At 36.2% G+C, this 25,167-nt stretch overlaps 1 protein-coding gene across 1 annotated transcript in view; it reads left to right on the top strand.

Moving 5' to 3' along the window:
- The window catches only part of IQCM (IQ motif containing M), a 406,878-nt gene that overhangs the window by 53,952 nt on the left and 327,759 nt on the right, over positions 1–25,167 (top strand). Inside the window, 2 exon segments of the mRNA XM_045392936.2 lie at positions 2,233–2,328; positions 6,474–6,581. Of these exon segments, the coding sequence (XP_045248871.2) occupies positions 2,233–2,328; positions 6,474–6,581 (204 nt within the window).

The raw sequence follows: 25,167 nt of genomic DNA, 5'->3' as shown, positions 1-25,167 counted from the left end.
TTTTATTTCTGGGTTCTCTCTTCTCTTCCACTGGTTTATGTGCCATTTTTATACCAGTATCATGCTGTTTTGGTAACTATGGCCTTATAGTATAGTTTGAAATCAAGTAGTCTGATGCCTCCAGATTTGTTCTTTTTGCTTAGTCTTGCTTTGGTTATGTGGGCTCTTTTTGGTTCCCTATGAAGTTTAGAATTGATTTTTAAGAAATTCTGTGAAAGATGATGGTGGTATTTTGGTGGGGATTGTGTTGAATTTGTAGATTGCTTTTGGCATTATGGTCATTTTCACAATACTGATTCTACCCACCCATGAGCATGGCATGTGTTTCCATTTTTTTGTATCATCTATGATTTCTTTCAGCAATGTTTTGTAGTTTTCCTTTTAGAGGTCTTTTGCCTCCTTGGTTAGATATATTCCTAAGTATTTTATTTTTTGTTTGCAGCTATTGTAAAAGGGGTTGAGTTTTTTATTTGATTTTCTGCTTGGGCGCTGTTGGTGTATGGAAGAGCTACTGGTTTGTGTACATTAATCTTGTATCCGGAAACTGCTGATTTTTTAAATCAGTTCTAGGAATTTTCTGGAGGAGTCTTTAGATTTTTCAAGGTAAATGATCATATCTTCAGTAAACAGTGACAGTTTGACTTCCTCTTTAGAGATTTGGATGCTTTTTATTTCTTTCTCTTGTCTGATTGCTCTGGCTAGTGCTTCCAGTATTATGTTGAAGAGAAATGGTAAGAGGGGGCATTCTTGTCTTGTTCCAGTTCTCAGAGGGAATGCTTTCAACTTTTCCCCATTCAGTATTATGTTGGCTGTGGGTTTGTCATAGATGGCCTTTATTACATTGAAGTATGTCCCTTGTATGCAGGTTTTGCTGGGAGTTTTAATCATAAAGAGGTGCTGGATTTCGTCAAATGCTTTTTCTGCATTTATTGAGATGATCATGTGATTTTTGTTTTTAATTCTGTTTATGTGGTGTATCACATTTATTGACTTGCATATGTTAAACCATCCCTGCACCCCTGATATGAAACCCACTTGATCATGGTGGATTATCTTTTATAAATGTTGTTGGATTCAGTTAGCTAGTATTTTGTTAAGGATTTTAGCATCTATGTTCATCAGGGATATTCCACGCTATTCTTGTGGAATAGTGTCAAAATGATTGGCATCAATTTCTTCTTAAACAATCTCTAGATTACTTATAATACCAAATGGTATGCAAACTCAATGCAAATAGCTTTCATACTATATTGTTTTTAAATTTATATTATTTTTGTTGTAATGTATTTTTAAATGTTTTTTTTTTCTGAATATTGTCAATCTGTGGTTGGTTGAATCTGTAGATGCAGAACCCGGGAATACCGAAGGCCGACTATAGTTAATCAATATTAATATTCTGTTTTCCATTTCTACAAAAATTTTATGTTCTCTGAATGTACATTTTGAATATACGTTACATAATTCAGTCTAGTATGCTCTTCTTTTTGTTGACATTGAGATCCAACTAGCCTATAATTTTCTAAAGCAGAGGGTTTTCTCTCATGTGTTCTGTGTATCTTTTATTAATAATATATCTGAGCTAGTAGCTGGGAGGTGCTCAATAGTTACCTGATAATGTTTTTGTTATAATATTTCAAACTGTATGTTTGTCCCATTATTTGTGCACAATAGAAAGTAATGTGTATTTTAAAAATACTTACGTAAATTTCTCTTTACACTTGAAGAATTAGATTTTTAAAAAAGTAGAACCTTTGCCTTTTGTGGACTTTAGTCTTACTCTATCAAATAATGAGATTTTTGGAGCACTTTGTGTTCCTATTTATAGGAACTAATGATTTGCCAAATTATTTTAAAATGGCAGCCCCTTCTGTAAGAACTAAGCTTTGTGATGATAATGATATAATAATACTGATATGTACAAATGAGGCTGTTTGTATTCATTGGTATATGCTATGCTGTTGCAGCCATTTCTCTGAGAGCAGTCTCCTTTCTGATATATGTAGTTCATTTGCACTATAATTTTCAGTCCTAAAGTTTAGTAATTGCAAAGCATCTGAGTAGCATGGAGTGAAGAAAACTACTCAACTGTGTTTTTTAGTATCTCTGTGTTAGTAACATTTTAAAAGATTATAGCTCTTGTTATTAAAATCTGTGATTTGCAACTGAATTCAAAAAATGCCTTTACAACTTGAAAACTAATAGTATGCAATTAAAACTTTAACAAAATTTCAGGACAAGTTAAATTGGATAAAATCATGACTATTATTGAACCAGTGAGTAAAAAAATGGAGACAGCAAAGCAACAGCAGTTTGAGGAGTCCAGGTAATGTATAATTAGTTAAACTATAGAAAATATATATTTTCTTCTACTTTGCCAGTATTCCCTGACCAATTGTCATGGTCTCTCAAGTTTATCTATTAACGCCCCATACATGAAGCTAATTTATTGTTCTGCTTGAGTTCTTCAAAGCATATCAATTATCAAAATTTTTGTTTTCAGTTCAATTAACTTTTGAACTGGAAGATGTCTGAGTAGTTAAGTAAACCATCTGGGTTTTATAGTGCATAAGCTTGAATCCAATTTGTGGCTTTCCTGAGAAAAAAATGCCATATTTTATGATAATATTACATAAGTTTAGAATTTTAATAACTCATCTGCAGCAATTATGGAGCAGAGTAAGTTATAATTTTCCTTTCTAAATCTAATAATTAAAGGTTAGTCTTTTTCTAACAGAAGGTGAGGCTGGTTCTACAGAACATAGTTTGAACACAGGAATTCTAAGCATTGCCTCTGCTTTCCAAAACTGTCTGAAGATGGGTCAGTTCCTTTTCTGAATTGCATGAAATAGCATCAGCGTCTTCAAGATAACTTTAAAATTACATACACAATAGTTGGCCCTGAAGCTACAGACAGAACCTCTAAGCTCTTCAGCACATATTTTGTAAGAACATTTGTACTTACAGACAGTAAATACTTCTCTGCTAAATGTATTTTTCAGTAGCTTGTTTCACAATAATTCATTGATATTATAACATGGTCAGAAATTTGGGGTGATTGGCACAGCTATAAGTTAGTTGAGGAAATGCTGGCAAGGCTATGAAGAACTTTGTGGGTCTCCCAACATTTAAGTTGTGAACTATGTGTTTAACACTAGAAGATCCATGCTCAGGGTAACCACTTTCTGGGCTTAAGTGTAATACAGTACTCAAATTTGAAGGAGTGAAATATATACACAGCCTTAATACTAAAGGTTTGGTTATACCCATGATAAGGGAAGATATTAATTTCAAAGGAAAAGAAATTATTATATTGGAAACTTATTTTTTATAAATTTCTTTTCTGCCTTTGAATTACCCATTTTAACTTAAGATCCAAATTGGTCTTGCAAATTGGTAGCTCCTAAAAGAGTAATCAATATAGCAATTTAGCCAAATTGTTTAGAATTTCAAGTCAGCTTTTACTAACTGAAAAGGTTAACTGATTTGAAAATCATTTTCAGTATCTTTAGATGAGGCTGGTAAGCCATGGCAGAATAGTCATGTTTTAGGGACAAGCGAAGCACTTATTAATAAATCTGATCAGGTATAATATCTTTCAGTATAACGTCTTTCTCAAGAGAGTTTATCATTTCCCGAAGAATTGTTTCTTCTGCAACTGGTAGAAGATAAAGGTCCCTTGACACCCTAACTTCCCATTTTTAATGAAAACATGTCCTGCTTAATGAGGAGGATCAACATCCTTTGAAATTAAGAGCAAGTGCATGTACTTCCAATGACAGCCCAGGGCATATAAAGCCTGAACTTCAATACACCTGGGCTGTCTTGTCTTTATTTATAGCTAGCTGATGGTGGTAACTTGTTTCCTACTTTAACAGTTAGCTTCATTTCATTAATGTTAGAAGTGTGATGGGAATGCCAGGGAAAAGACAAATAAGTGTTTTGGGATGTGGTGACTAAGGATTTTTGGAAACCTGAGCTTAACTAGACAAATAGAATGTCACTAGACCAAAATTTTTTTTTGAAATCTAGTTCACCACATAATGAAGACAAGGAAACAGCAATAAGAATATAAGCAGAAGAAAATATATTATAATCAGTTGGGAAATTAGGTATGAGATTGTTAACAATGCAGGGACAGACTCTAGGACTAATTAGTATGAATGACCCAGCTCTTCATGAAACTCCCAAAAGGTTTTTGTTCAAGTTAAATAGACCCCTGTGAGAAAAGTTGTATATAAACAACTTATAATTATCCTGAAGATGCCTTGAAAAATACTGATTGCTAAGATGACTATAATATTTTTGGGATGACTATTGAAATATTGGCCCAACAAAAGAAATTTCCTTGAGCAAAACATGAATATGATCAAATCTTTTAAATATATGATTTCTTCCCTCTTCTAAACTTGTCTATTTTTGAACTGCGGTGGGAAAACACAATTGAATACTTTTACAATTTCAATATAAATTTAAGAAAGTAAAGTTCTTCAATGTGCCTTTGAATTCTAAATTCAAAGATTGTCCTACGTTAAAATATCCTTTATGATGATGATAAATATGGGTTCATCCCAAATTTTAATTTCCCATCAGTAAAATTCATTTATGAATCACTTATTTACTAGTGCTAATTTTTACTTGATATTATTTGGTGCATTTGAAGGTATGACGACTGCATTTCAGTAAATGCGTTCTGTAATTCAGGCAAGTGAGCCTGGCCTTCTTCACCTAGTTTTGTGATCAGTGAGTTTCCTGTGTTACATAACAATTCATGTTTAGGTTATTCTGATCAATTTAATAACATAATGAGGGTATTACAAAATAATGATAGAATCCCTCATGGCATTTCACATTTGTGTGAAGCAACTGCCATTTCATCTTAATGTCTGTGAAATATTTTGCTTCAGTGGTTGAATGGTCTCCTTCCGTTAGAATCTTCCATTAGTAGGGAATACTTGAAAATACATAATTAGTTCTAACTTGGAAATTAAATAACACTTATCCATGGACCAGATATTAGAAAGCAAAGGAAATTATGCCTGATCAATGGAATTTGACCCCATTCTTGGTGATACATAAAAACGTTCTAGAATTTCAAATGGAATTTTATAAAACTGACTGCATACTCACGTCTCTCTAATTTCTCTTGATACAACTTAAGGCATACCTCAGTCCTTTGGCCAACTCCATGGGCATGACCACATGAGTGACAGTTAAATTAATAGATCCTATCCTTAGTTATTTCTTTACTATCAATTGAGTGCCTACTATGTGCAAAATGTAAATCTCTGAAGAGTCTCCTCCTTCATAGACCATGCTTCTTTCTGGGTAAATGTTTTAAAATTCCAGAAATTTACATAAGATGTATATAACTTTTGAACCAACATTTTAATTTCTAGGCATTTATAGTAACACAAGAAAATAATTGGACAGTTGAACAAATATGAATGTTCAAAGATTTTCATCCTTGTTTATAAACAACACAAAAGCAAAACCAACAAATATATCCCATAGAAGAAAACTGGTAAATAAGTGATCAGTATGTTAAAATCTATACAATGAATTTCTATGTAACGGGCCAAAATAACATGGAATTCTATGTAATGGGTCAAAATAACAATGTGCACCTTTGTACATTTTTAAAGAAAGAGCTCCATGATATATTAGGTGCAAAATAATAGTTTAAAATTTTGTGTGCATTTATGTACATTTAAACATAGAAAAGGTATGAGATATATTCCACATGCTAATCATGTCAAATGGAATCAGTATAAAATAGTAATATGGTTCCTGAAGTCCTGCTGCCTGAATTTGAATCCTGACCCCACCCATTTCTAGCTGGAATAATCTGAACTGTATACTACGTAACCCCTAAATGTCTTAGTTTCATTTATACAATGAGTATCATAATAGTAAGTACCTACATGCTTTTTTTGAAGAATAAATCAGATAAAACATATAAAAAGGATTAGAATGGTGCCTTAAATGCTGGCCTACAGGACGCATTGAAGGGTTTGCAGTTATTACTAAAATATCAGGGTAATAAGATTGGGGAGATTTTTATTTTCTTTCTTTTTGCTTATTCACATTTTCCAAAGTTTCCATGTGGTACTTGACTTTATTCAGCTGTTGGGATTGAAGCTCTCCAAATCATGTTAGGAAAACATGCTACTTAAAAATCTCTTGTAAAACACTGAAGAAATAGATAGATATGATGCTTGTTCATTTTCCTGATTTTTGCTAGTTTGGGCTCATTTGGAAAGCAAATGTTCCTATTTGTTATTCATCTCAGAACCAGCAAAATTTGGTAGTATTTTGTCTTTGTTTAATAGTATTTACTCTGCAAGGCACTGAGGGAACAACAGGTGTAGCCCTGTTGACCAGAGACACGTGGTTTTCTATGATTAGCATTTAGTTTTATAACTTTAGTGTTGAAGATTTGTATTACAAAATAGAGACTATTAAATCACTTAAAGATCGAACTTAATGTTTTGGAAACAGAATGTTGGAATTACTCTATCCCTTTCCTGTCCATCCTTACTCACAACCCGGGACCTCTACCTTGGAACTTCTGAAAGAACCTGGTGAGTCTTGTACATAAATATTGGTAGCAGCACATTGATTTTCATTATTTTGCATTCATTTAAATGCAGAAACAAAGAACTAGTATTGAACAGTTATTTCCTTTATTTTCATTTCAAATACTGTATCAAAGATAAACAGATTTTGGAAGAAACTATTAATAACTAGTTTTCCATGCCTTTATCTGAAATTGAGAGATTGGATTTTTCAAAATATGAATATTGGCCGGGCGCGGTGGCTCACGCCTGTATTCGCAGCACTTTGGGAGGCCAAGGCAGGCGCATCACGAGGTCAGGAGACAGACACCATCCTGGCTAACACGGTGAAACCCCGTCTCTACTAAAAATACAAAATAGTAGCCAGGCATGGTGGTGGGGCGAGTAGCTGTAGTCCCAGCTACTCAAGAGGCTGAGGCAGGAGAATGGCGTGAACCTGGGAGGCGGAGCTTGCAGTGAGCGAGATCATGCCACTGCACTCCAGCCTGGGCGACAGAGCGACTCCGCTTCATAAACAAATAAATAAAATATGAATATTGCAAGTTGTAAATTATAAAGATAAATTCTTATAATTTTAAAAGTTTATTTACAGTTGACTTATTGTTGTTTTAAAAAAATGCATTCCTTTAAAAGAGAATATAGATGATTCTTTAAAGTCCCTTAAGTGTGACTGAGAAACTCTCTGGAACTTGAACTTCTTTAAAGACCTGGGGGGCTATTGATTAAAAGCAACTATTTTTTAGTTTTCCCTCTTTTTGACTTGTTCCTCATGAGCTTCAGCCTTCATTAAGGGAAAACTCTTTTTGTAAAGTGGGACTTTTACTGATTTCAGAAGAAATTTTTAAAAGTTTGCTGAATAAACTCCTCCTTGGGTTCTCAAGGCACTTTTGCATAAGATGCCCTTTATAATTTTACCACCTTTTATTTGCTTGGATTATTATAGAAGGAACTCAAGCATTAACTGGAAGCTCACTTCCTAACAAATTCTATGAATCACGTTTTCATTATTCCAATCAATATTCACCAAAACTAAAATTTGTGAATATGCTGTCAAAATGTTGAAGATATGCAATAGATGTGTTTTACAATTTTGATTGTTACATTGGTTCAGAGCTTAAATTCTTTTAAGGCTTTATTAGATAATTTGAGGTTCCAGAGCAATACAATAATGTATGGGTCTCAGTTGATTCTAAAATTGAATATACATGTGTGGAAGTAAATGTAGGCAAATGTTTATACAAGGCTAGGGTCTAATGGGTGTAATAAATAAGACTCTTAAAATCTGATCTCCCTGAAAGCTGTGTTCTATAGCTGTTTACCATAAGTTAAAGTTCTACTAATTCTGTAACATTTAGAATTTGTTCACGATGATCGAAGGGTTGATGAAAGCCTCAGTCTTCAAGTATCATTCACCTCACATGAATCAGTTGCGTCATCATCTTGCAGAGGAGCTTTTTAGCTCTTTGAAGGACTTGGCAATTCTCATAGCTTTAGTTTGGATGTTGAAATTCATTTAAGTCTTATTTTTCTGTATTTATGGAGCTTATATACAGGGTCTAGACCATAGTTTATTTAATGCTAAACAAAAGTAGAAAACTTTCCTAAAATATTTGAGAGAATCCTGGTTATTAGCTACAAATTGTTATGAAATTGTGAATGGAAAAGGCTGGCAGAATTGGTAGTCAACCATGTGGTAAGTTTTGAAATTTTCTAAAGGTTCTACCCATGCAAAAATGTTCTGCTGAATTGTGAAATGTTTATTAATTGAACCATAAGTTCATAGAAGCTAAAAGACTCCTCATACTTATTCCAGTGCATGATACATACATAGTAGGTGCTAATAACCATATGATAAATGAATGAACGAATGTAAATTAAAAAAGAAAAACCACCCAAGTGAAGTATACTTCAATATTATCTGTGTGCCTGTCTCTGCATAGTAGGCTAAAACTCAATAACTGCTAAAGAAAAAAAGAAATTGAGAAAATAAAATACTAGATACTACTTTTTATAATTCTTTTAAAAAACTGACTATATGTGGACTGCAGAGATACCATAAAAATAAATAAAATTTTATGCAGTTCAGTTTATATGCTTTAAAAACAAATTGTTGAGGAGATTATTAGTTTTATGATATTATAAGTATCTCAATACTCATATAACTTCATGGAGAGTTGAAAGGTTGAATACGCAGAAAAAGTAAAAAGTCTTACAATAAAAATCATTCTTTCCAAATGCTATAGAGTAGGTGATCTTTTTTCCTTTAAAATGAAATGTATCCTTAATCAAATAAGAATAGGGATTTTCACTGAAATGTCATTTATGAAGTTTTTATTTTATTTTCAGCTATATCACTCTTTTATAATTACATATTTTTAAAGTAAGGCTAGAAATATCTGAAAGATTGTGATCAGCAACTTATTTTGTGTAAGCTATTAGTAAAATGTGAAAAATGTTCATTTTTTTGGTAATCATTTAAGGGTGGTCAACACTTTGTGTCTTTGGTGAAAAATAATGAATACTTTTTATGGTTGTTAATTTTTTAGTTCATATTAAGGCTATAGTCTAAAAAGTCTGCACAAAATGCTTATTCTCCACATCATTATTATAACTCTATGTAATAATTTATACCTTCAATGAATATCTGACATAGTCACTGAGGTCTATTTGACAAGATAATATGTAAATAGTAAAAAAGTAGATATTGCAGTTTTCCCTGGGGTACATGGTAATCTACTGGACTCAAATTATCATCCAACTCTTTTTTTTTTTTTTTTTTTTTTTACAATTCATGCATAATACATGTACATAGTTTGGGGATATGCATGATTATATAATGCATTCATGTAATTTGTAAAGATCGAATCAGTGTTCTTGGGACATCCATTGCCATAAATATTTATCTTCTCTTTATGATAGAACCACTTCCATTCTTCTCTTCTAGCTATTTTGAAACATGTGATAGATTATTGTAAACTGTAGTTATCCTGCTGATCTATCTAACGCTAGGTCTTATTTCTTCTGGCAACCTATATATTTATATCTGTTAATCAACCTCTTTTCATCTTTTCTCCTCTCTGCCCTTCTTGGCCTCTGATAACTACAAATCTACTGTTTGTCTTTGAGATCCACTTTTTTTTTTTGCTTTCACATATAATTGAGAACACACAATATTTATCTTTCTGTGCTTAGCTTATTTCACTTAACGACCTCTAGTTCCCTCCATGTTGTCACAGATGACAGGATTTCATTCCTTTTTATGGCAGAGTAATATTCCATCGTGCATAATATATGTCACATTTTCTTTACTCATCTGTTGATGGGCACATATGTTGATTCCATATTTTGTTGTGAATAGTGCTACAATAAACATGGGAATGCAGATGTCTTTTTGATATATTCATTTCCTTTTTAAAAGATATATATCCAGTAGTGCAATTGCTGGATCATATGGTAGTTCTAGTTTTAGCAATTGTAAGGAAACTTCATATTGTTCTGAATAATGACTATACTAATTTCCATGCCCACCAACAGTGCATAAGGCTTCTCTTTCTTCATATCATCAGCATCTATTATTGCCTGTCTTTTTGATAGAAGCTATTTTTAACTGGGGTAATATGATATTTCATTGTAGTTTTGATTCACATGTCTCCATTGAGCATTTTTCATATGCCTATTGGCCATTTGTATGTCTTTTTTTGAAACATTATCAATCTCTTAGCAGGTCAATCTAACTATTGTTGTTGCTAGATTTGTCTTTTGGACCTCATACCAGATTGATTTATGAGTGGATTGCATATAACAATTATATTATTATAGTATTCTGGGTTTGTCCTTGTACATAATTTTACCAGTGGGTTTTATAACTTCCATTTTTTAAAAACACGTTGGTGTCTTTTTCTTTTAGATTGAAGAACTTCCTTTAACATTTATTGTAAGATGGGTATTATGGTAGTGAATTATTTCCACTTTTGCTTGTCTGGGAAAGACTTTATCTGTCTTTTATATTTCAAGGGTAGTTTTGTTGGATATAGTATTCTTAGCTGGCAATACTTTTTCTGTTTCAGTACTTTGAAAATGTAATTCTATTCTCTCCTGACATGTATGATTTCCATTGAGAAGTCTGTTGCCAGATTAATTGGAGCTTTTTTATATGTTATTTACTTCTTTTCTTTTGTTGCTTTTAGGATTCTTTCTTTATCCTTGACCTTTGAGAGTCTGATTATCATATGCCTCGGAGTAGTCTTATTTGAGTCAAATTTGTTTAGTGTTCTCTGACCTTCCTGTACCTGGATATTTATCTTTAATCAAGTTTTAGAAAGTTTTTTGTTATTTCCTTGAATAAACTTTCTACCCTTTGCTCTTGCTGACCTTCCTCTTAAACACCAATAATTCTTAGATTTGGTCTTTTGAGGTAATTTTCTATGTCTTTTAGGTGATCTTTCTTGCTTTTCATTCCTTTTTCTTCTCCATATATTTTCAAATAGTCTATATTTGAGTTCACTGATTCTTTGCTCTTCTTGATCCTTTCTGTTGAGAGCTTCTAATGAATTTTTCAGTTCAGCAAATGTATTTTTCAGTTTCAAGATTTCTGTTTAATTTAAAAAAATTATTTCAATCTCTTTGTTAAATTTCTCTAATAAGTTTCTGGATTGTTTTCTTTTGTTATCCGGGAGATCATGAAGTTTCCTTAAAACCACTGTTTTTGGTTATTTGTTGAAGAGCTCACCAATTGTTGTTTCATTAGGGTCAGTTGCTAGATCTTTGCTTTGTCTGCTTGGGGAAATCATGGTTCCCTGTTTGTGGTTCTTACTTGTGGATGTATGTCTATGTCTTCTCATTGTAAGATTAATTTGGTCTTTATTATTATTTTATTTATTTTTGTCTTCTCTGTCTTGCTTCTTTTGTTTTTTATTGAATATATTTGTTATAGGTTCTTTACTGCCAGGCAACTGCCTCCTTTTCAGTTCTAGATAGCACTTAAGTCCAGATTTGTCTCAGCTCTAGCAAGTGTTTGGAGTTCTGCCCTTCCCACGTGCAGGAAGTCCCAATGGGGATATCTCAGCAGTGGGATAGGCTGGCAAAGATTTGTGCCCATGGGACTTGTGAAATATACCTCCTAGAGTGTGGTGCTGCTGAAAAGTCACTCTTATTTGGCCTTTGGCCAAGTTATAGAGCAGTTTCCAGAGCTGGAGATGGTAGTCCTGCATCCCTACTTTGTCTCTACCTGTCCTCAGGGATATTTCTTCTTTCAGGCACTAATGATGCTTCCTATGGGCTAGGGGAGGGAGAGATCTCCGGTCAGAGAACTCAAGATGGTGAGTAAGCTGTTTGTTCACTTTGATCTCACTTTTCCAGTCAAAACAGTGATTTTGGGGAGTATTTTTTGCACACTTGGTGCCAGGCAGAATGTGGGGTGAGGCATTGTGGATGTGCCAATTCTCTTACTGCCTACATGAAGTTTTTTCACTTCTTTGTGGCCCCAGCAACTGACTTGTATTCATAACTTTTGTATTTGAATTTTGGTATATTTCTGGTAATAATCTTGGCACTGTATATTTGCTTATGGTTTTTTTAGGGGGTTATGCTAGCTTGCTTCTAAGCTGCCATTTTGGAACTGGAGGTCCTCAATTCTTCTTTAGAATAAATAATTATTCTTATTAAAGGAAAAATAAAAGGAAATTAGAATATAAGATATAAGGCAAGTTATGATTTCTATCCATTTGATTAAAAAATCATCTATTTCATTTTGAAGCCTTGCCTTTTAAAGCAGTATGGTATAGCAATTAATAGTGAAAGCACTGAAGTTACTCTAATGAGGTTATAATTCTGGTTTTACCAGTTTCTAGCTTCAAATCTTATCCAAGTTACTTAATTGCACTGTGACTCAATTTCTTCTTTGGATAACAGGGGGATAATACCAATCCCAATCTCAAAATGTTTACATGATGTTTGTCAAGTGCATAATGTACCTCCTGGTGCTTAATAAAATTGAGCTACCATAATTAGTCACAACTTCCTACATTCATATAAATTGTAATGCATAATATACTAAAAAACATGGTGTTTGATTACTTAGCTTTGATCCTGTCCTAAAGGACATATTACTATAATCACAAGACACACCCCATCCCAACATTGGCTGACTTTCGCTATGACATTGTGAACTCAGGAAATGTAAGTGAGGTTTATGGTTTTGTGTAAATACTATAACTATAGCCCTTTGTGGAGTCTGTTATTTTTGCTATTGTCAATGTTATCCTGCTAGAGACCTTGACTCTGCCTTTTGCTCTTCTATTTTGATACATTTGGTAGGCCACTCTTAAAGTGATACTCCTCAAGTATTCACTTTACTGATCATTTTAAAGCTTTTGTAAGGAAATAGACCCATGGCAGAAACTCTTGTGTTAAGAGAAACACTTTAAGAGACTTTTTCAAAAGAAAAAAAGCTAGTAGTGCTCTACATAATAACCAACTCTCTGTGTGGCCTGGTGCAAATCTCTTCAAACCTCTGGGCTTAGTTTCATCATCTGTAATCCTCAAGGAAAGAACAAAACAGCCCTCAAAGAAAGAGATAAAAAGTTAGAAAATTTCCTCTTTCTGGATGGCTGCTTCTCAGATATTAAAAACATCTCTACATAGTCATTGTCAGGAGAGAAGAGGGATCCCCTAAAGTCAGCTCCTGGCAAAATTCTTTATTTCTCTCTACTTGCCAAGTTGACCGCCTTCAGACTCTTAAGATGGATCTCATTATGTATTTAAGCTCTGTCTACCTCAGTCTCCACAAGACACCTAGGACTTCCAGGCTACCTGCAATCACTAAAACCCAACTCTATGTAATTTTGTATATTTTCTTTTCTGATGTCATCCCTCAACCATCCCACTCCTGAAATTCATCCATTGTGCTCTCTGAACTCATAGCCAGCAAAAACTCTGAATCCTTAATCTCATCTGAGTGTTTCCTTCCCCTTCCTTGCTTAACTGAAATCTGTGCCCGGAAGATATTTCTTCCCCTGCCACCCTTTCAAGTGGTGCTGGGATTTTTCCTCCCATGCCTCATACCTCTGGGACTGGTGGTGGGGTGGTTTCCTCCTTGCTCCTCATTGCTGTTTCCAAACCATTCTCCCTTCCTCTTCCCTAGCATGCTCAGCTTTGAATCTCATGTCATCAAACTATATCCTCTCCTTCTTATAGTAATCTATTGATTTGTATCCATGCTTGCATACCTTTAAAGAAATGTAGACCCTGATCCTTGTCAATTTCTCTAACACTAATCTTTTCATAGTTTTTGGTGATATTTATCTTGGATGGATACCATCTTTTAATCCATTCACTTTTCTATTCCTTGAGCTCTTTTCCTCCCATGATTTTGCCCTCCATCATAATACATACATTCTCCAATAATTATGGTCTAGATAACTTTGTAATACTTTCAAAATCTCACTTTGAAGAGCACTACGGTTTAACCAGATCACTTTCTATATGCAAACAATTTTTAAAATCCCTACTGGGAGCCTGAGGCTTACAGTAGGCCCAGATATCAAGTTTTTAATTTCTTCTCTGGCTAAACAACATTCTCTTGGTAATTTTATCTGGATCACGACTTTAAGTACCATTAATTGATGATTCCACACTTTTATCTCCAGACTGGTTATTCTCCAAAACTCCAGCTCATGTTCAACTTCTTAATTAACAGTTCCACCTGGATTTTTAATTTTTAATAGACATTTCCAACCTAACATGTCAAACTCAGGAACTGTGTACATGTTCTCTCTGCCTGGAAAGTTTTTTATTTGGAGATTACAGGCATCAATCCATCACTATTTTCATGCTTTGCCCAAAGGCCTCTCCAAAAAAAGTAAGGCCATCCCTGACTACTCTGTCATAGGCATAGCCACATCCTCCAGACCTACCTACTTCTCTTTCTTTGATTTCTAGCATTTAAGATAGCAAGATATACTGCCTGCTTTACTTATCTGGTATTGTTTGCCTCCTCCTGCTAGAATATAATCTCCATAAAGGCAGTTAGCATTGGCTAATGTGTTCATACTAAATCCTTTAGAAGTAGAATAATGTCTACCACATAAAAAGTGCTTACTATATTTTGTTGGATTAATTAAGGTACTGGCATTTTATTTTGTAAAAGTGTTGTACCAATTATCATATTTTTTTTCTATTTAATGAGGACATTTACCTAATTTATTAGATTAAATATTTTCCTTTGGCTCTAGGGAGCTCAAATATGCTGTTTCATTTTTAATAAAAAATACACCTGAAAAAAATCATCAATGTGTTTTTGTTTCTTTGTATCTTTTTCCGAGAATATGATGAACAACTCTGCAAAGAAAGACTTCTGAGTACAGAATACCTAATAATGCTGCTTAAATATGAAAAAATAATTTTTAAAACCTGTCCAAACTGGCATGAAATTTTAAATAATTAAATTCATAAAATATAAGAAAGCTATATCACATAGGGGTTTAAATTCATTTAGAGTTTGATTTCATGGTTCATACCTACCTCTGGTGGCCTAGAACTCTCCTAGAAATAAAAACAACAACAAAAAACTTATCCTTTTTTGGAATAAGTGTGATGTGGTGCTGAGAAGAATGTGTATTCTGTTGATTTGGGGTGGAGAGTTCTGTAGATGTCTATCAGGTCTGCTTGGTGCAGAGCTGAGTTCAATTCCTGGATATCCTTGTTAACTTTCTTTCTTGTTGATCTGTCTAATGTTGACAGTGGGGTGTTAAAGTCTCCCACTATTATTGTGTGATTGACTAAGTCTCTTTGTAGGTCTCTAAGAACTTGCTTTATGAATCTGGGTGCTCCTGTATTGGGTACATATATATTTAAGATAGCTCTTCATGTTGCATTGATCCCTTGACCATTATGTAATGGCCTTCTTTGTCTCTTTTGATCTTTGTTGGTTTAAAGTCTGTTTTATCAGCGACTAGGATTGCAACCCCTGCTTTTTTGTTTTCCATTTGCTTGGTAGATCTTCCTCCATCCCTTTATTTTGAGCCTATATGTATCTCTGCACATGAAATGGGTCTCCTGAATACAGCACACTGATGAGTCTTGACTCTTTATCCAATTTGCCAGTCCATGTCTTTTAATTGGAGCATTTAGTCCATTTACATTTAAGGTGAATATTGTTATATTTGTATTTGATCCTGTCATTATGATTTTAGCTGGTTATTTTCCTCGTTAGTTGATGCAGTTTCTTCCCAGCATTGATGGTCTTTACAATTTGGCATGTTTTTGCAGTGGCTAGTACCAGTTGTTCCTTTCCATGTTTAGTGCTTCCTTCAGGAGCTCTTGTAAGGCAGGCCCAGTGGTGACAAAATCTCTCAGCATTTGCTTGTCTGTAAAGGATTTTATTTCTCCGTCACTTATGAAGCTTAGTTTGGCTGGATATGAAATTCTGGGTTGAAAATTCTTTTCTTTAAGAATGTTGAATATTGGCCCCCACTCTCTTCTGGCTTGTAGTGTTTCTGCCGAGAGATCCACTGTTAGTCTGATGGGCTTCCCTTTGTGGGTATCCCGACCTTTCTCTCCGGTTGCATTAAAAATTTTTTACTTCATTTCAACTTTGTTGAATCTGACAATTATGTGTCTTGGAATTGCTCTTCTCGAGGAGTATCTTTGTGGCATTCTCTGTATTTCCTGAATTTGAATGTTGGCCTGCCTCCCTAGTTTGGGGAAGTTCTCCTGGATGATATCCTGAAGAGTGTTTTCCAACTTGGTTCCATTCTCCCCATCATTTTCAGGTATACCAATCAGACGTAGATTTCATCTTTTCACATAGTCCCATATTTCTTGGAGGATTTGTTCATTTCTTTTTACTCTTTTTTCTCTAAACTTCTCTTCTTGCTTCATTTCATTCATTTGATCTTCAATCACTGATACCCTTTCTTCTACTTGATCGAATTGACTACTGAAGCTTGTGCATGCAACATGTAGTTCTCATGTCATGGTTCTCAGCTCCAGCAGGTCATTTAAGGTCTTCTCTACGCTGTTTATTCTAGTTAGCCATTTGTCTAATCTTTTTTCAAGGTTTTTAGCTTCTTTGCTATGGGTTCAAACATCCTCCTTTAGCCCGGAGGAGTTTGTTAATACCGATCATGATCATCCGAAGCCTTCTTCTCTCAACTCATCAAAGTCATTCCCTGTCCAGCTTTGTTCCATTGCTGACGAGGAGCTATCTTCCTTTGGAGGAGAAAAGGCACTCTGATTTTTAGAATTTTCAGCTTTTCTGCTCTGGTTTCTCCCCATCTTTGTGGTTTTATCTACCTATGGTCTTTGATGACAGTGACATACAGATGGGGTTTTGGTGTGGATGTCCTTTCTTCTTTTTAGTTTTCCTTCTAACAGTCAGGACCCACAGCTGCAGGTCTGTTGGAGTTTGCTGGAGGTCCACTCCAGACTCTGTTTGCTGGGGTATCACCAGTGGAGGCTGCAGTACAGCAAATATTGCAGAAGGGCAAATGTTGCTGCCTCATCCTTCCTCTGGAAGCTGTGCCTCAGAGGGGCACCCATAGTTGGAAGTAAACCACTCCTCAGCAAAAGTAAAAGAACAGAAATTATAACAATCTGTCTCTCAGACCACAGGGCAATCAAACTAGAACTCAGGATTAGGAAACTCAATCAAAATCGCCTAACTACATGGTAACTGAACAACCTGCTCCTGAATGACTACTGGGTACATAACGAAATGAAGGCAGAAAGAAAGATGTTCTTTGAAACCAATGAGAACAAAGATACAACATACCAGAATCTCTGGGACACATTTGAAGCAGTGTGTAGAGGGAAATTTATAGCACTAAATGCCAACAAGAGAAAGCAGGAAAGATCTGAAATTGACACCCTAACATCACAATGAAAAGAACTAGAGAAGCAAGAGCAAACACATTCAAAAGCTAGCAGAAGGCAAGAAATGACTAAGATCAGAGTAGAACTGAAGGAGATAGAGACACAAAAAGCCCTTAAAAAAATCAACAAATCCAGGAGCTGGTTTTTGGAGAAGATCAACAAAATTGATAGACTGCTAGCAAGACTAATATAGAAGAAAAGAGAGAAGAATCAAATAGATGCAATAAAAAATGATAATGGGGATATCACTACTGATCCCATAGAAATACAAACTACCATCAGAGAATACTATAAACACCTCTATGCAAATAAACTAGACAATCTAGAAGAAATGGATAAATTTCTGGATAAAATACATTCTCCCAAGACTAAACCAGGAAGAAGCTGAATCCCTGAATAGACCAATAGCAGGCTCTGAAATTGAGGCAATAATTAATTGCCTACCAACCAAAAAAAGTCCAGGACCAGATGGATTCACCGCCAAATTCTACCAGAGGTACAAAGAGGAGTTGGTAGCATTCCTTCTGAAACAATTCCAATCAATAGAAAAAGAGGGAATCCTCCCTAACTCATTTTATGAGGCCAGCATCATCCTGATACCAAAGCCTGGCAGAGACACAACAACAACAACAAAAGAGTTTTAGACCAATATCCCTGATGAACATCCATGCAGAAATCCTCAATAAAATACTGGCAAACCAAATCCAGCAGCACAACAAAAAGCTGAAGTACTCGCAACTTTATTTTCTTCTTCTTTTAAAAACCAACTTTTAGTTTTGCTGATTTTCTCTGTATTACATTGATTTTATTTTATACATTTCTATTAATTGGTATTTCTTCCTGCTCTTCATGTTGATCAGCTCTGACCAAACACTTTCTTTGAAATCCTAATATTTGTTATTTAATTTTACTTCAGCATTTACTCATAATAATTCACATTTTAAAAAAATTATTATACTTTAAGTTCTGGGAAACGTGCAGAACATGCAGGTTTGTTACATATGTATACATGTGCCATGGTGGTTTGCTGCACCCATCAATCCCTCGTCTACATTAGGTATTTCCCCTAATGCTATCTCTCCTCTTCCCCCCCACCGCCCTGAGAGGCAATGTTGATGGTCTTTACATTTTGGTATGTGTTTGCAGTGGCTCATAGCAGTTTTTCCTTTCCTTATTTAGTGCTTCCTTCAGGAGCTCTTGTAAGGCAGGCCTGGTGGTGACAAAATCCTTCAACATTTGCTTGTCTGTAACGGATTTTATTTCTCCTTCACTTATGAAGCTTGCTTTGACTGGATATGAAATTCTCGGTTGAAAATTCTTTTATTTACAAATGTTAAATATTGGCCCCCACTCTCTTCTGGCTTGTAGGGTTTCTGCAGAGAGATCGCTCTTAGTCTGATGAGTTTCCCTTTGTGGATAATTCGACCTTTCTCTCTGCCTGCCCTTAACATTTATTTTTATTCCTTTATTTCAACCTTGGTGAATCTAATGATTATGTGTCTTTGGGTTGCTCTTCTCGAGGAGTATCGTTGTGGTATTCTCTGTATATCCTCAATTTGAATGTTGGCCTGTCTTGCTAGGTTGGGGAAGTTCTCCTGGATAATATCCTGAAGAGTGTTTCCCAACTTAGTTCCATTCTTCCTGTAACTTTCAGGTACACCAAACAAATGTAGTTTTGGTCTTTTCACATAGTCCCATATTTCTTGGAAGCTTTGTTCGTTGCTTTTCATTCCTCTCTAATCTTGTCTTCATGCTTTATTTCATTAAGTTGATCTTCAATCTCTGATATCCTTTCTTCTGCTTGATTAATTTGGCTATTGATACTTGTGAATGCTTCACGAAGTTCTTATGCTGTGTTTTTCAGTTCCATCGGGTCATTTATGTTCTTCTTTAAACTGGTTATTCAAGTTAGCAATTCCTGTAACCTTTTATCAAGGTTCTTAGCTTCCTTGCATTGGGTTAGAACATGCTCCTTTAGCTCTGAGACATTTATTATTACCCGCCTTCTGAAGCCTACTTTTGTCAATTTGTTAAACTCATTCTCTGTCCAGTTTTCCCTTGCTGGGGAGGAGTTGTGATCCTTTGGAGGAGAAGAGGTGTTCTGGTTTTTGGAATTCTTAGCCTTTTGCACCTCATCTTCATGGATTTATCTACCTTTGGTCTTTGCTGTTGGTGACCTTCAGATGGGGTTTTTGTGTGGTTGTCCTTTTTGTTGATGTTGATGCTATTCCTTTCTGTTTGTTAGTTTTCCTTCTAACAGGCCTCTCTTCTGCAGGTCTGCTGGAGTTTGCTGGAGGTCCACTCCAGAACCTGTTTGCCTGAGTATCACCAGCAGAGGCTGCAGAACAGCTAAGATTGCTGCCTGCTCCTTCCTCTGGAAGCTTTGTCCCAGAGGGGCACCCGCCACATGCCAGCCAGAGCTCTCCTGTATGAGTTGTCTGTTGACCCCTACTGGGAGGTGTCTCCAGTCAGGAGGCATGGAGGGTCAGGAACCCACTTGAGGAGGCAGTCTGTGCCTTAGCAGAGCTCGAGTGCTGTGCTGGGAAATCCGCTGCTCTTTTCAGAGCTGGCAGGCAGGGATGTTTAAGTCTGCTGAAACTGTGCCCACAGCCATCCCTTCCACCAGGTGCTCTGTCCCAGGCAGATGGGAGTTTTACCTTTAAGTCCCTGAATGGGGCTGCTGTCTTTCTTTCAGAGATGCCCTGCCCAGAGAGGAGGAATCTAGAGAGGCAGTCTCGCTACAGTGGCTTTGTGGTGCTGTGGTGGCCTCTGCCCAGTCTGAATTTCTGGTCAGCTTTGTTTACACTGTGAGGGGAAAACTGCCTACTCAAGTCTCAGTAATGGCAGATGTCCCTCCCCCCACCAAGCGCTAGTGTCCCAGGTCAACTCCAGCCTACCGTGCTGACAGCAAGAATTTCAAGTCAGTGGATCTTAGCTTGTTGGGCTCTGTTGGGGTAGGATCTGCTGAGCAAGACCACTTGGCTCCTTGGCTTCAATCCTCTTTCCAGGGGAGTAAACGGTTCTGTCTTGCTGACATTCCAGGTGCCACTGGGGTATGGATAAAAACTCCTGAAGCTAGCTCGGTGTCTGCCTGAATGGCCACCCAGTTTTGTGCTTGAAACCAAGGGCCCTGGTGGTGTAGGCACCTGAGGGAATCTCCTGGTCTGTGGATTGTGAAGACCATGGGAAAAGCATAGTATCTGGGCCAGATAGCACCATCCCTCACAGCACAGTTTCTCATGGCTTCCCTTTGCTAGGGAAGGGAGTTCTCCAACCCCTTGTGCTTCCTGGGTGAAGTGATGGTCTGCCCTGCTTCTGCTTGCCCTCCGTGGGCTGCACCCACTGTGTAGCCAGTCCAAATGAAATGAACTGGGTACTTCAGTTAGAAAAATCACCCACCTTCTACATTGGTCTCACTGGGAGCTGCAGACTGGAGCTGTTCCTATTCGGCCATCTCACCCAGGACTGAAGGGGAGTTTATTAAGGAGTATTGACTCATACAAGGTGAAGTCCCACAATAGGCCTTCTGTAAGCTAAGGAGCAAAGAAGCCAGTCTGAGTCCCAAAACCTCAAAAATAGGGAAGCCAACAGTGCAGCCTTCAGTCTGTGGCCAAAGGCCTGAGAGCCCCTGGCAAATCACTGATGTAGGTCTCAGAGTCCACAAGCTGAAGATCTTTGAGTCTGATGTTTGAGGGCAGGTATCCAGCATGGGAGAAAGATGGTGACCAGAAGACTTAGCCAGTTGAGTCCTTCCACCTTTCTCCACCTGCTTTTATCCTAGCCACACTGGCAGCTGATTAGATGGTGCCCACCCAGATTGAGGGTGGGTCTGCCAATAATTAACATTTTCTAAATACAGTTCCATATGAAATTATTGTCCAATTAGTGTGATGGAACCTTCTCTCAATAAGATGAATGAGAGTTGTTAGGATAGCAATCTCTTTCTAAAATCAGCTCGTAAACCAGTGATAGCATGGCCAACTGGAGTTGCCTGGCATTTATCTCCCCACAAAGAGAGACCAAAACAACAAGTAGACAAGTGTATTTCATCTGGAGTGACTGAGGAAGTTTGCTGGATAGCACCAGAGGAGCAGCAAAATCTGTGGAGCATGGAAGTACAGGACAGCACCATAGAAAGGTGAGTGAGACACCCTGCCTCTGATACATACACTGTCTTCCCTGCTAGAACAGGCTCAGAGTCAAGGAAGACTTCTTCTTAAAAAGAAAAGGTAAGGTGGAGACCCCTCAGTGGTCCTTATTACTGCCGTAGATGCCAGTAGTTTGCCACAGGAGAATCCTTCAGTCCTCACAGGATCTGAAGCTAATTTGGAGAATTGCTAGGAGTTTCTGCTGCTTAATGGTCTTGGGGTACGGGTCCATGTTTAGTACTTTCCTTTCGTATGATTTAGGTTGCTATGGAATGGCACCATCTTGAGGCTGGACCTACTACCAGAGTATGTCCTACCCCAGGGGCCAGTGGCCACTGACTCTTTCCATTTGTGAGGTCCTACAATTGTTCCACCACATTCATATGGGTTTCTGCAGCACTGCAATTCTGACTGCTCAGAGCCTAGGTCCAACAAAACAATGGATAATTTGGTGTCCAAATCCATGTGCCTAAACTCTTTCCAGGGAATGGAAAGACCTGCATAGTGAATAAGCTGCCTAATAGCTAGCTGGCCTGCTGCACCTGTGCACACTGGCATTGCATAGCCAGCTGGCCCACTGAGGCTGTGTATGCCTATGTCCAGCTTGAAAGCCAGGACAGTGGTGGCCCTGCCTCTCTGGAGAGATCAACCCACAGCCACCTGACTTGCAGAACTTGCTTGTAACCCCACCTGTTGCCTTTCCAGACAGCCAGTCTGGCAGCAGCCCTGCACCCTTAGAAAGTCCATTGCACAAACTGTTGATCCATTATGAGTAAACATGCTTGGCCTGACAATCAGCCCAGTGCCCTTGTCCCCAACAAAACTGGCATTGCCGTCACAAACTCTCACATCTTAGCCGTTGAAACAATCATAGACATAATGAGGAGGATTATAATTACAGAAATTGCACAGAGATGATGCTACTGAGTCCTCACAGAACAAAAGGCAATGCACCATAGCCAACTGACACTCTAGGACAATCTGCAGGAAAATGTCTCTCCCTACAAAAGCTACTCCATGAAGTTAGAAAAAGTGACGGCTCCATTGGATACACAGATCTCAATGTGGGGACATAAGAAACATGAAAAAGCAAGGAAATATGACACCCTCAATGGAACAAATAAGTCTATAGTAACAGACCCCAAAGAAAAGTATATTTATGAAATGCCTGAAAGGAATTCAAAATAATGATCTTAAGCAAGCTCAGGGAGATGTAAAAGAATATAGACAAATAATTCAATAAAATCAGGAAAAATGTTTATGATCTGAATAAGAAATCCAATAAAGAGATAGATATCATAGAAAAGAACCATACAGCAAAGAGCTGAAGAATTCAATGAATGAAGTAAAAATACAATTGAAGGCTTCAACAACAGACTAATCAAGCAGAAAAATTTCTAAACTTGCTTTTAAAATAATCCAGAGGAAAACAAAATTAAAAAAATGGTTCTTAGGGAACATCATTAAGTGAACTAATATTTGCATTATAGAGATGCTGGGGGAAGAAATGGAGAAAGGTACATAAATCCTCTTTAATTGAATAATTACTGAAACCTTCCCAAGTCTAGGGAAAGGTATGATCATCAATATCCAGGGATTTCAAAAATTCTAAATTAGATTCAACCTTCAAAAATCTTCTCTGATGTACATTATAATCAAACTGTCAAATGTCAAACACAGAGAATTCTAAAATCTACGTGAGAGAAACATCAAGTTAAGAAACTAAAAATTCTGCTATATTATCAGCAGATGTCTCAGTTGAAACCATCCAGGCTAGAAGAGAATGGGATGGTATATTCAACATACTAAAAAAAGAAAACTAACTGGCAGTAAAGAATACTATACCTAGCAAAGGTTTCCTTCAGAAATAATGAAGAAATAAAGAAGAAATAAAGATCTTCCCAGACAAGCAAAAGCTGAGGGAAGTCATCACTAGCTTAGCCTTACAAGAAATGCTTAAGGGAATATTACAACTGTAAACTAGAGGATGATAATTACTATCATGAATACACATGAAAGCATAAAACTCACCAGTAGAGGTAAATACATAATCAAGCTCAGAATACCCCAATGCTCTAATGGTGCAGTCCAAATCTTTCAGTGTTCTAGTATAAAAGTTTAAAGTAAAAATGGTTAAAAAAAAAGCAACCAATACCGTTAGTTGCTGAGGAATGCATACTACATAAAGATAAAAATTAGGGAAAAAATATAAATTGTAGGGTGGAGGGAAAATATCTAGAGTACTTTTATGTTCACTGAACTAAGAATGTTATCAGCTTAAAATTAGCTATTATAACTACAAGACTATGTTAGTCCTGTAGTAACCACAAGGAAACAAATTATAGTAAATACGCAAAAGAGAAAGAGAAAGGAAACAAAGCTTAGCATCACAAAAACACCACCAATCTAAGGAGGTAAACAACAAAAGAGGAAAAAAGGGCCTTAAAAAATCAGAAAACAAGGAACAAAGTTGCAGGAGTAAGTTCTTACCTATGAATAATAACCTAGAATGTAAATGGATTAAATGCCCTTATTAAAAGAAACAGAGTGAGTGAATTGACAAAAAAACAGGACCCAACTGTATGCTGCCAACAAGGCACTCACTTTGCTTTTAAAGACAAACATAGACTGAAAGCGAAGGAATAGAAAAAGATATTCTTTGCAAATGAAAAACGAAACAGCAGGAATAGCCATGCTTATGTAAAAAGATAGGCTTTAATTAAAAAATTATAGAAACAGAGAAGGTTATTATATAATGATAAAGGGATCAACTCCACCAGAGGATGTAACAATTGTAAATATATAGTCACCCAGTGCCAGAGCCCCAAATATATAAAGTAAATATTATTACATCTAAAGTGAAAGATAGACTGCAATATAAAAATAGTAGAGCACTTTAACACCCAACTTTCAACAATGGACAGATCATTAAGATAAAAAATAAAGAAATATTGGACTTAAACTGCACTATAGACCAAATGGACCTAAAAGACATTTATGGAACATGCCATCCAACATCTGCACATGGAACATTCTTCAGGCTAGGTCATATGTTAGGCCACAAAACAAGTTTCAACAAATTTAAGGAGATAGGGATTATATCAAGTATCTTTTCTGATCACAATGGTATAAAGCTAGAAATAAACAAGAAAATCTTCAGAAACATAACAAAAACATAGACATTAATCAACATGTTCCTAAATAACCAGTGGGTCAATGAAGAAATTAGAAGGGAAATGTAACAATTCCTTGTGACAAACAAGAATGGAAACACATATCAAAACCCATGGGACATAGCAAAAGCAGTTAAATCAGAGTTGTTTATAGCAATAAATGCCTACGTCACAAAGGAAGAAAGATTCTTAATAAACAACATGATAATGCACTGCGAGGAACTAAAAAACACCAAGAAAAATTAACCCCAAAATTGGTGGGGGGGAGGGAATAATAAATATCAGAGCAAAAATAAACAAAATACAGACTGAAAACCAATTCAAAAGATCAATGAAACAAAGAATTTTTTAAGAAACATAACCAATATTGACAAATCGTTAGCCAGACTAAGATAGAGA

Source organism: Macaca fascicularis, chromosome 5, assembly GCF_037993035.2.
Source record: "Macaca fascicularis isolate 582-1 chromosome 5, T2T-MFA8v1.1".
Classification (NCBI taxonomy): Eukaryota; Metazoa; Chordata; class Mammalia; order Primates; family Cercopithecidae; genus Macaca; species Macaca fascicularis.
This window is presented reverse-complemented; position numbering and strand designations above follow the sequence as displayed.